Raw genomic sequence first — 12184 nt, forward strand, 5'->3', positions numbered from 1 at the left:
GACCACAGTGACTGAGGTGCCACAGGTAGAGCCATCAATCAGTGGCCACTGGGGAAAGCCTCGGGTTGGGGCCCTGGCTTTCTGTGGATTGTCACTCTGCTTGTGACCTGGCAGTTATGCTGCTCTAGGGAGCTGAGTGTTATCTCTTTCTGCTTCCCTAAGGGCTACTCTTGGGGTGAACCAGATAGGGCCTGGTTGCTAATGGAGACGTCTCCTGTCTAGTTCAGTGCTGTTACAGAGACAGTGCAGCTTTCTTAGCATACACCCCTGCTGGGGGTAGGTATGCCTGTATTGTGCACATGCCTGGGTCTGGTGTCTTGCTGACTGAAGTCTCTTCTGATTGGTCCTTAAGCTCTTCTATCAATGCGGTGGCGTGGGCCCCCTCGGGCTTACATGTTGTCAGTGTGGACAAAGGAAGCAGAGCTGTGCTGTGGGCACAGCCTTGATGCTGCACCCTTAGGAGCACTGTGGGACCCACGGCCCATCTTGGAGAATGAGACCCACGGCCCATCTTGGAGAATGATGTGTCCTCCCAGAGAAGAGCTGAAGCCATATGGTGCCGTAGCTTTCCTGAGAGCTTTGACTTAAGGTCTCTAATGACTGAGGAGAACCAACACTGAACCAAACTGACTCTGCAAGTCCCTAACAGAGGTTCGGATTCTTGTCTGCATTTGGGTGGGAAACACTACTAACTCTGACCTTCCATACCTCATGGGGAGTGCAGGGTCCCTGCTGGGTCTCCCCACTGGACACAGTGCCAAGGACAACCCCACACACCGGGTATTGGGTCCCCTGTGCTCTTCCCATCTTTCCAAAGTCTATGTAGCCTGATGCTCGCCCCCTTTCTATGGAGTCAATTACCCAGGGGGCTCACTGTAGGCATTGGGTCAGTGGAAACCAAATCAGGGCCTGTCCTCCTGTGACAAAGGATGGGTGGAGCTGTTTTCGGGGCTGGAGGTGAGTCTGGTCTCACTGCTGAGACCTGCATCTTCAGCTGGCCCTCAGAACTCTGAGCTCCCTTCCTGCCAACACTTGCACATAGCTTTGTGTGTGTGAGGAAAGGACTGTGCCAACCTTTCCCTGTCTGGTAGAATTTGCAGCAGAGCATCTTTACCCTGTGTCACTGCAAGTGCACAGCAGGTGGCTGAGCGCTCACCTAGAGCAGAGAGTGGTGAGGCCAGCCACTGTGCGCGCAGTGCGGTGTTGGTAAAAGAAGCCTACCTAGGAGCTGGTTATGATGAAGGCTGGACTGGGAAAGCATTCTCTGTCCTGCTCGCCTGTGCACACGGTCTGAGCGCCACGATTGTCTGTCACATTTACTTTGCACTTTATTTTTTGCTTCCACACTGTTCTCTGGACAGCAGGGACAACATGAGTGCTGGAGCTCGGGAAGAGGGACAGTAGTCCTGCCTGCCCTGCCTGAAACTCCTGTTGCTTTGCTCCCAGAGAGTTTGTGGCATTGGAAGTTGAGATTTGCTGACCAGGGCACATCTTTTATTTATTTAATTATGTGTCCCAACAGAACTTGATTGTAAATAAAGGAGAAATTCTGTTATATACTTTTCAAACTCCTTTCGTCTTGATTGTCTTTTCTGTCACATCCTTAGTAAGGGGGAAGGGAACTGGTTTTTCTGGCACTTACTCCTTTTTGGAGTTAAGGTCTTGCTTTGTGTGTAGCTTGGACCAGCTTACCCTCAATCCTTTTACCCAATGGATGCTATAACAAGGCTACACAACCGTGCCCAGAGGTATTTAGTGTCCCTAGGTAATAGAGAGTACCTCCTTGGTGTTTGGGCCATTTTTAGCATGTCACCTATCCCCATAAATCATTGCTGCCTAATAACACTGTTCCTGTTTTATGTCTTACACAAATCTGAACACTAGGAAAAGTGCAGATTCTTTGCACACACTCATGGCTGTTGCTATAGACCAATACCCTGCTTAAGAGGTGTAAGTTGTTGTTTTAAGTTGGAGCACAGAACCTGCTTGGCTGTTCGCCAGTCTTCACCCAGCCGGACATCAGCTATCCTCCCTTGTGGGGGGAGGGGCATCAGGCGAGGTCCCTGTGTATTCAGGCCACTGGTTCTGAGGCTGCCCTTGCCTTAGCTCATCCCCTGACTGCCAGCACTGAGCACTGGGCAGGTGTGGTTCATCCCAGGTCTGCACCTCCCGGCCTGCAGGTACCTCATGTGCAGAGAGAGCAGACTGACTACCTCCTAATACTTAGCTGCTCAGTCTGCATAATGTTACTTGGGTATAGTGAAGGCTGTTTTTAATGAACAGCTTTATATTCACTAGGTTATTTCCCAATGCAGGATTATAATTCAGGTTAGAGGTTTGCTTTCTAAGGTACATTCTGTGGGTATACTGCCCAACCTCCTTCACAAATACACACCTCCTAAGATAGGGTCTCATTATGAAGCCTTAACTGGCCTGTAACTCTTAGATCTCTTAGAGATCCTCTGCCTTTGGAGTGCTGGGATTAAAGGAGTGCATCATCATGCCTGACTCGTGTATGTTGTTTTTTATCGTATATCCAAGACACAGAATTTTGTGGTCATTGCAGTAACTGTGTGGATCAGGGAGAGGGCGGGGGCAGCCCAGATCCCAAGGATACTTTGGCTGGGAAACAAGATTGCCATGATTCAAGGCATACAGAACACCCCATCATGTTTGTGTCCCTAACTGGGGTTTTGTGAATCTCAGTTCTGAAGCATGGAGTTTACACTCTGCCTGTGTGGGATTCACTAAGGTGAGAAGCAATGGCATGCTACATTGTACTCCTTAGCCTTGTTTTTATGGAAACCACCATTTTAGCTTCTGTAAGATGACCCAAGTAGTAATATTTGGGTTTTAGTTCTCAAACTAGGCTGTCTGAAGTATATTTTATTTTTAAAATGGGAGGAAGTTTCACAGCTGAGCTCTGGCCAGCTTGATGACTCAGATGGGCACGTTTATGCTAAACCCTATCTCTTGACACTCTGCCACTCCGGGTCCATATGTGGGGCGTGCAAAGTGAGTCAGCCATGACGTTATCTGTATCCTATTTCAGTGAGTGTCAAACAGTACATCTCAATTTTCATTCATCAACTTAAATCTCAGACGAAATGAAGGATCCCTAAACTTGAATGGGTTGCTGTGGAAGTGCCTGGGTATGTGCCAGCGAGAGATCACACCCATCCATTCTTGGCTCCCTCGCCTGAGCAGACCGCTGCTCTGATCGCATTCTTTGCTGGTGTCTGTCTCTACCTCTGAGCCACGACTGAGCTGTTCATTACAGATGCTTTCCCAGTTTACTTGGCACACCCATGCCCTGCAGCACCTCCACCAACATCCTTGGCTGTTTAATGATCAGTCTGCTTGGATCAAGATCTATTTAGCTTTTGCTACATAAGAAACTACCTTAAAATACAATGGCTCAGTGCAGCCACTATGGAAATCAGTGTAGAAGCTTCTCATGTATCTTTGGATCAGAACTATCGTGTGACCCAGCCAGAGGACTCCTAGGGACTCCCAGGACTGCAGAGACACTTGCACATTCATGTTTATTGCCATTCTTCACAATCACGAAGATGTGGAATCAGCCTAGATCTCCATCAAGACAGGAACGGATGATGAAAATGTATACACACATACACACACGTGCGGAATTTTTTTGAACCATAAACATGAGATTTGCAGGGGAAACGGATGGAGTTAGAAAGTGAGGTAACCCAGGATAGAAAGCAGATCTGAGCTAATTGTTATGTGTATGTCAGTGGAAGTAAGTGTGGGCAAAACGTCAGGAAAATAGGAAGGGAAACTAGAATGGGCTGGGGTGTTTAAAGGAATGGAAGACAACAGAACACATGGGGGCTAAAGTAGAAGGTCAACTCCTAGGTATGGAAGTGGGAAGGGAGGGAACAACCAAAATAAAATACATAAAATGAAAGAAGAAACCTGTAAGCTGGTTTTAAAAACATGGTAAAATTACATTCCCTGACTGTTGTCTGTAGGACATCTATGCTACACCACACGTGTGGAGGTCAGAGGAAAACTTGTAGGAATTGGTTCTGCCACATGGGTCCTGGGATCAGTCAGGTCATCGGGGCCTGATAGGAAGCAGCTTACTCACTAAGCCATCCTGTTTACCTAAAATTTTAAAACACTTACTAAATCATATGGGGATAAAGGGTTAGAGGGCGGGGGCTCAGCGGTTAAGAACACTGACTGTTCTTTCAAAGGTCCTAAGTTCAAATCCCAGCAGCCACATGGTGGCTTACAACCATCTATAATATGATCTGTTGCCCCCTTCTGGGGTGCCTGAAGACAGCTACAGTATACTTACATATAATAAATAAATCCTTTTTTTAAAAAAAATGGTTAGAGGGTATCCTCCAAATCCTCACTTGGTCTGTTGATATGAGGCCAACTAGGGCGTTAGGGATGGGATAGCAAGAAAGCATCAGTGTGTGGGCGTTTGTCACCGTTCGAGGTGCCTGTAGCAGGTGAAGTGGGCAGGGTTGGCGCTCTGAATCCACCCCTGGAGACAGGAGTTCTGGGAAGAAGAGAAGCACGCTGCCATCCTGGAGTCAGCCCAGTAAGAGCTGCTCTCCCATCACTTCTGGAACTTGCTGATGTTTCACTGCCCCATAGGGTTTGATTGGTTTTCCTTCGCAAACTCAAGAATCTATCTCAAGAACAGACAGCAGCCTTGCACATTACAGTGTGCTGGGCTTCCGCAGGCTAGCTCTTACCCCAGGGCACAGCTAGGCAGGGGAAGTAGGTGAGTTTGTACCTGGGCTTCCTTTTTCCTTCCTTTTTCCTTCAGGGCAGGAGGGATGCTTGTGATTCTCACATGCTGGGATTTTAGGTGTGGAGCCAGAGGCCTGCTACTTGCAGAATACCAAATGGTTCTGAGAGACGGACCGAGTCAGGAGCCACGCTTAGGACCTAGTACTCTACCGAGTGCATGGCACACAGCAGAAACTTACTGATGGTTTGGTTTTGAGACAGTGTGTTAGTTATTCCAGAGTTGCCTCAAACTTGCTGAGCACAAGCTTGAACCTCTGATCCCTCCTGCCTCTTCAGCCTGTGTGCTGGGCTTATAGGGATGTGCCACCAAACCCTGCTTCCGCAGTGCTGGGGCTTGAACTCTGAGTTTTGTAGGTAGGTAGTTTACTGGCCTGTGATTCCCATACCATGCTATGTGTGCTTGCTCATTCATGTCTGGGGGGGGGGCAGTGTTTGCTACGGCACATGTGTAGAGCTCAGAGAACAACTTCTGGGAATTCTCTCCCGCTGTGTGGGCTCCGTGAATCAGACTGAGTTGTCAGTCTTGATGGCGAGCACGTTCAGCTCCCAGTCATCTCTCTGACCCTCACATACTGTTTTAAAGTGAACAATTTTGTTATGGTTTATAGATTTACGATGTATAGTCACCAGCTCTTAACACTATCCAACAAAGACATTGGTTGTCTTTCAAGTTAAGATCTATAAGCAGCAGATTGATCCAAAGGAAAGTGGACACTTTTTTAAAAAAAGATTATTTTATTTTATGTATATGAGTATACTGTCGATCTCTTCAGACACACCAAAACAGGGCATCGGATCCCTCCCATTACAGATGGGTGTGAGCCACCATGTGGTTGCTGGGAATTGAACTCAGGACCTCTGGAAGAACAGTCAGTGCTCTTAACCGCTGAGCCATCTCTCCAGCCCAAGTGGACACTTCTTAAGGGAAGACCACTACAAAAAACCACAACCAGTGACAATGCAGAGCTGTGGACCCTGTACCTTAAAGCTCAGGGAGCATTGTTGCAGAGGGGCAGAGAGACTGTAAGAGCCAGAGGAGTTTGCTGTGAGACTGTTGCCTAGTAACATCAGAAGCTACACCTGCAGAGTCTCAGCACTTTGACCACCCAGATGTGAGCTGAATAGGCAGGTCACCAACAGACACAGCAAATAACAGGGCCTCACTGGCCTCAACCCTTCACAACAATAGGCAACTGAGTAAAGCTGACAGTGGGGGAGGTGGTCCTTCCCAGGCAAGAGCACTTCACTCCATTGTCTAGTGACAATGGTCAGCCTGAGAGCATGCATACAGGTAACATATGGATGGACTCAACATGTTACATTTAGGAATACACACACACATACACACACAAACATGTAACAATTCATGGAAGAAAGAGGCCATGGTTTTGAAGGAAAGCAGGGAGGAGTTCATGGAGTGTCTGGAGAGAGGAAAGGGAGAGAAGAAATGTTATAATATCAAAAATTAAAGGTTTTTTAAAAAAAAAAAAAAAAAACAATAGAAGGCTAGCTACTGGAGCTGCTGAGATGGCTCGGGGGCTAAGGATGCTTGCACCCAAGCCTGACGACCTGAGTGCTGTCCCCAGAACCCTCGGGGTAAAAGACAACCAACTCCTGCAGCTTTTCCCTGCACCTCCACATGCATGTTGTGGCACATGTGCCTGCACGTGGGCACACGCTAAATAAATGCAATTTTCAAATGTTTTAAAGCATATCCACATAACTTTGCACAGATATCAGGTTCACTGATGCTAGAATCCACCCAGGAGTAGGCAAAGGACACTGAGTTCTTTAGAAAGAAGTGTATTCACTGTTATAGAGACCGCATTGGCACTGGGGTGCCGTGGGCAATACGGAGCCTAAGTCAGTGGAGGAGGAAAAGAGGAAGTTGGATGCAGTCCTCTCGTCTCTAACCCTGCACTAAACATTTTTTCCAGGAGCTTGCCTACACATTCCATGGGTTTCTTCACATACACACACACACCCAAAAAATGGTCAGGCTGTTGTGTTGCCTTGTACAAATGAAAAGGAAATAGGGAGACTGAGCATCTTTCTCAGCCAGGGCTCCTATCTGCATCTACCAAGATCCCACTACACAAACCTGGAGCATCAGCAACATTGGGTGCGAGAGGTGAAGGACTCCAGTGCCTTTGAGGGTAAGTATCCTTATGCTCATCACAGATAAATTCTCACGAGGGAGAAAGATTAACTTGGATCAATGGGGAGAAGTAGAAGAGAAGCCAATTTCATACCAACAGTCCTCCCGCAACTGAACTGTAATGGCACCTGCCTGTAAGCCCATCTGGGAGGCTGAGGTCCAGAGTTCAAGACCAGTCAAGGCTGCAGAGTGAGACCAAAAATGAGTGTGCTATGAGTTAGTGATTTCCCAATCTTGGAAGCATTCAGTAAAGTGTTGAGAATGATGCACAAGAAATCCAAAGAAAAGCTGGAGTGTGGACTTGTTTTTGTTTGTAAGGTCTTGCTACTATGAGAGTTTGTGAATTATGTTTTCATAATATTAGCCAGCCCCACCCCCAACAGCCCTCTGTTCTACGGAGGATTAATTAAGAGATACAAGTAGGGATTGGAGGGATAATTTTCATTTTTCTCAGTATTGTATTTTGTATTTGAGCCTTTTGCCTGCATGCATGTCTGTACACTGCTTGCATGCCTGATGCCTTTGGAGGCCTGAAAAGGGTATCACACCCCTGGAACTGGAGTTACATGCGGCCGTGAGCCTTGTGTAGCCAGTGTGTACTGGGGCTCTAACCCAGGTCCTCTGGAAGCGCAACCAGCACCCTTTCTGCTGAGTCATCTCTCCAGCTTCAGGTGATGGCTTTTAAAAGCTCCTGTTCCCTGACAGTCTTCAGAAATGGCAGCTACTTCAGACTTCCTAATGCTTGCTCCATGCAGCTCTGCCGGAGGACATGCCATCTTTATTTGCAGTTGATATTTAGCACAGTACCTGCTTTTCTCCACCATGTGTCCCTAAGATGACAAGGCCATAGCACCACCCCTCTCCCGAGAGCCCTGACCTTAGTGTTTAGGGTTGAAACATGGGGCTTGGAGCTGCTGCTCCCTGTGGGTGACTCCAGAGAAAGGCCCCTTGTGATCAGGATGCCTGGAATGGGGGGGGGGGGAGGGTTCAGGCCATTCAACTTCAAGAAGAAATCTAAGAAAAAGATGAAAGACTGTGTGTGTCTCTGGAGTTATGTGTGTGTGCCTGTACCTGTGCCTGTGCCTGTGTGTATGTGTGTCTGTGTGTGTGTCTGTGTCTGGAGTTACAGGTGGTTGTGAGCTACTCAGTGTGGGTATTGGGAACTGAATTCAGGTCTTCTGATAGAGCAGCAAGTGTTCAACTTTGAGCCATCTCTCCAGCCCCCCCCCACACACACCTTTTTTTTTCTTTTTCTCATATGTAGCTCACATATCCTTGAACTTAAGGTCCTCCCGCTTTAACCTCCAGAATGCTGGGATTAATAACGTGAGGCATTGTGCCCAACTTTGGAATCACCTATTTTGCAAAGTAAGGATTTTTCCCAGAGCACAGCTACTCTGTGCTTATTTTATAGAGTGGATGTTTCTGTCCTTGTGCTCCGGAACCATCTTCTGAAATGTTTAAGGGTTAAGTATTGCACACACACAGCAAGCATTGCTTGTCTTGCCAACTGGGTGCAGGTTTATTGTGTGTCTTCCAACTGTTCCCTGGACTCTGCAATTTCACCATGCAGTTCTGTAATGCACAGCTACAACAACTACAGACTGGCAGATCTGCCCTTGCCCAGGGCGGGGAGGTCTGTGGAAGGCTTGATGTTAGATCTCACTAGACCTTATACTGATGATGGGCAAGTCACATGGGTTCTGAAGGCTGTGCTGTAAAGGTGGGAAGAGTCATACTGAAATGCTGAGAGCCTCACAATCATGTATGGTATCTGGAAGACATTTGGCTTTTAGAACAAGAATGCCCTTCTGTCCCCCCATTTCCCCATCAAGAAGAGGAAAATAAATCAGCATAGACCAGAGGCTAAAAATGATGCTTCCACGTGGAAGTGTTGGATCCCCAGTTCTCACACATGCATGTACACACAGTGATGGCAGTTCAATGACTAAGATGTGCTTATCTGCACCCTTCTTGTGGCCTGGCACCCCTGAATCAATGAGAGAATGCAGGATTCCAGGAGCGTATAGCTTGCAGGCGGGTCCAAGGCCCATTGCCCCAGGAGCCTTTCAGTTTGAGGATTAGAGCGCTCGGGCTTTTTTTTTTTTTCCTTCTCTTTTGAATTTTGCTTTTTATATTTTTGCCTTTAGTTGTTATCCTGTGCGCAGGCGATGTGATTGTGCGGGTGTGCACATGTAACAACTTGTGTGGGGGAGGTCAGAGGACAACTTTGTGGACTTGACTCTCTCTCCTCGCATTTCTATGTGGGTTCCAAGGATTGAACTCATGTCACTAGAATTTTGTGGCAAGTGTCTACCACTGAACCCTCTTGCTGGCCCTAGTGTTGGGGGTGCAGGGTTGGAAGGGTGGGGGGTGTCATAGGAGGTTAATGTAGGCCAAACTGTGTAGGCCAAACTGGCTTTGAACTTGCAGAAATCTTCTGATTACAGGCACGCACCATCACACCTGTAATCATTATTTTTGCAATTGAAGAAAAAAATATTTTAGAGGTTTTTTTTTTTTTTAATTTTGTGTGTGTGAATGTTTTGCCTGAAAGTATGCATGTATGTAACTGGTACCTACAGAGGTCAGAGGAGGAGGAGGAGCAGATCTCTGGAACTAGAATTATAGATGTTTGTCAGCAACCTTGTGGGTATTGGGAACCAAACCTGGCCCTCTGCCAGGCTCTCCAGTTCCTGTTTGTACATTTCAAAGGGATGAGTTAGTCTCCTGGATTTATTTTCTTTAAAGATTTATTTATTTTATGTATGTGAGTACACTGTAGTTGTGAGCCTTCATGTGGTTGTTGGGAATTGAATTTAGGACCTCTGCTTACTCTGGTTGGCCCTGCTCATTTATTATTATAAGTAAGTACACTGTCGCTGTCTTCAGACACACCAGAAGAGGGCATCAGATCTCATTACAGGTGGTTGTGAGCCACCATGTGGTTGCTGGGATTTGAACTCAGGACCTTCAGAAGAGCAGTCAGTGCTCTTACTCATTGAGCCATCTCTCCGGCCGGTCTCCTAGATTTATAACCCAGTTTTTGTTTCTTTTGTTTTTGAGACAGTCTCACTGTGTAGCTCTGGCTTGCCTGGAACTCACTATGTAGACTAGGAGCACTGGAATTAAAAGTGTGTGTGCTACCATACCCAGCCTATAGCCTATTTTAATGCTTTATTTTTATTTTAGTTTTTAATTTTCTTTTTAATTTTATTTTACATGTGTGAATGCTTTGTGTGCCTGCATGTGTGTATGTGTACCATGTGTGCATATGGTGCTGGTGGGGGTGAAAAGAAAGTATCAGGTACCCTGAGCTACAGGGGGTTTGAGCCACCATGTGGAGGCTGGAAATTAACCCCGGGTCCTCTGCAAGAGCAGCCAGTGCTCTTAACTGCTGCGCCATCTCTCCAGCCCCTTATTTTGGTTTTTGGTACAGGTTCTCCTGCATGTACCAAAGCACTCATGTAGAGATGGGAGCACAGCTTCCAGGAGTAGATTCTCCCCCTCCATGATGGGATGCAGGGATTGAACTTGGGTCATTGTCAGGTTTGCACAGCAAGCTCCTCTACCTGCTGAGGTCTGCCGGCCTCTATCCAGTAAATCCCATCTGAGCCTTTTTCGCATTTTTCCCAGTTTATCCAAAATAAACTGTGTTAATTTTGTGTTTATTCAGAACCCCACTTATCCAATTGAGCATCTCTTCTGGGGTCACACATTACACAAGGATGTTGACTCCTTAACACAGAAGCAAGATCTGAAGACTCCTGGATCCAAGCTGACCCTAGGCAGTACCTCGCATGCGGTCGGGACGGTGATCCATATGTGGCACTTTGTACTAGAGGGACCTCGTCCCTGTATCACCTTGCTCCATGGTGGCTTAAGTACCAAATAAATAGTCCTAGAGTTTGAAGGTGTAAGTTTTACTGTTATTCAGGTATGATAAAGCGAAAAGATCAGGAGGCAACTGTACCAGAATGAGATTTGTCACTCATAGTTCCCCAGAAGAGGGAGCTTGCCGTGCCACACAGAACCAAACTGGGAAACGCTAGGGTTCGCAGGGAGTGAGGGGGAACTATGGCAATGGTCTTTTTGCTGTTTCCATGGAAATGACAGGCAAGACAGACCATGGATGAGCTGGGGGTGGGGGTCGCATGTCTCTAGCTGTGATTATAGCAGATCAGGGCCTGGAGAAGAACAGCCTTGATGAAAAGGGCTGGGGTCTGAGGGGAGTGTGAGGGTGTAAGCCTCTGCTACTCGCTCTCCAGAGGGGCAGGCAGGAGCGTCATGAGTTTAAAGCCAGCCTGAGTTAGATGAGAGACCCCAAAGGAGGAGGACAATGGGGAATGTGGGCTCTGGGCCAGGAGCACTGGGAAGCCAGGGTTTTTAATGTCTCTCTCTCTAAGAGAAGAACAATCCCTGAAGGGCCCACAGTGTCCCAGCTGCAGAAACTAGTCAGGTTTGGTGGCACACACCTATAATCCCAGTATGGGAAAGGGATTGGCGGGGGGGGGGGTGCTGAGGCAGGAGAATTGCCACAAGCAGGTACATGGTGGGGGACACACTAAACAAACCTAAAAAGCTAGGATTAATCTAACTGCAGTTCATTGAATAACATTTTCCTTTATCAGTCCTTTTACACTGAACTGGGATTTGTCTGCTTTAAAAAAAAAAGTGTTGGGGCCGGAGAGATGGCTCAGAGATCAGGAGCAATGGCATTTCTTGTAGAGGATCTGGGTTTGATTACCAGCACCCACATGGAGGTTCACAACTGCAACTCTGGTTCTAGGAGGTTCAGTGTCTCTGTAGGTAACACATATGTGTGGCACACAGGCATGTTCTATGGCATACACATAAAATAAATATTTTAAAAAAGACGACGTTGTGCCTGGAGACATGGCTTAGTAATTAGGAGCACTCACATTCTTGGAAAGGACCTGGGTTAGTTCTTAGCACCCACATGGAGGTCTACAACCATCTATTCCAGTTCTGGAGAACTGGGCCCCCTTTCAGGTCTAGGCTTGTACATTGCAGACAAAATGCTCAGACACATAACAAAATTTAAAGTAAATCTTTTTAGAAAATGTTTTTCCAGATGTGGTGGTGTGCTTCTTTAATCCCAGCACTTGGGAGGCAGAGGCAGGTGGATTTCTGAGTTTGGGGCCAGCCTGGTCTACAGAGTGAGTTCCAGGACAGCCAGGGCTACACAGAGAAACCCTGTCTCAAAAAAAA

At 47.1% G+C, this 12184-nt stretch overlaps 1 protein-coding gene across 3 annotated transcripts in view; it reads left to right on the plus strand.

Moving 5' to 3' along the window:
- Positions 1-1571, plus strand: part of Atg16l1 (autophagy related 16 like 1) — a 38012-nt gene extending 36441 nt beyond the window's left edge. For all 3 annotated transcript variants that reach the window (XM_021199077.1, XM_021199078.2, XM_021199079.2), the window contains one exon: positions 353-1571. In XM_021199077.1, the coding sequence (XP_021054736.1) occupies positions 353-446 (94 nt within the window). In that variant the 3' untranslated portion in view covers positions 447-1571. The remainder of the gene's footprint in view (positions 1-352) is intronic.
- Positions 1572-12184: the final 10613 nt, after the last annotated feature.

The sequence above is a fragment of the Mus pahari genome, chromosome 5 (assembly GCF_900095145.1).
Source record: "Mus pahari chromosome 5, PAHARI_EIJ_v1.1, whole genome shotgun sequence".
In the NCBI taxonomy this organism is placed as follows: Eukaryota; Metazoa; Chordata; class Mammalia; order Rodentia; family Muridae; genus Mus; species Mus pahari.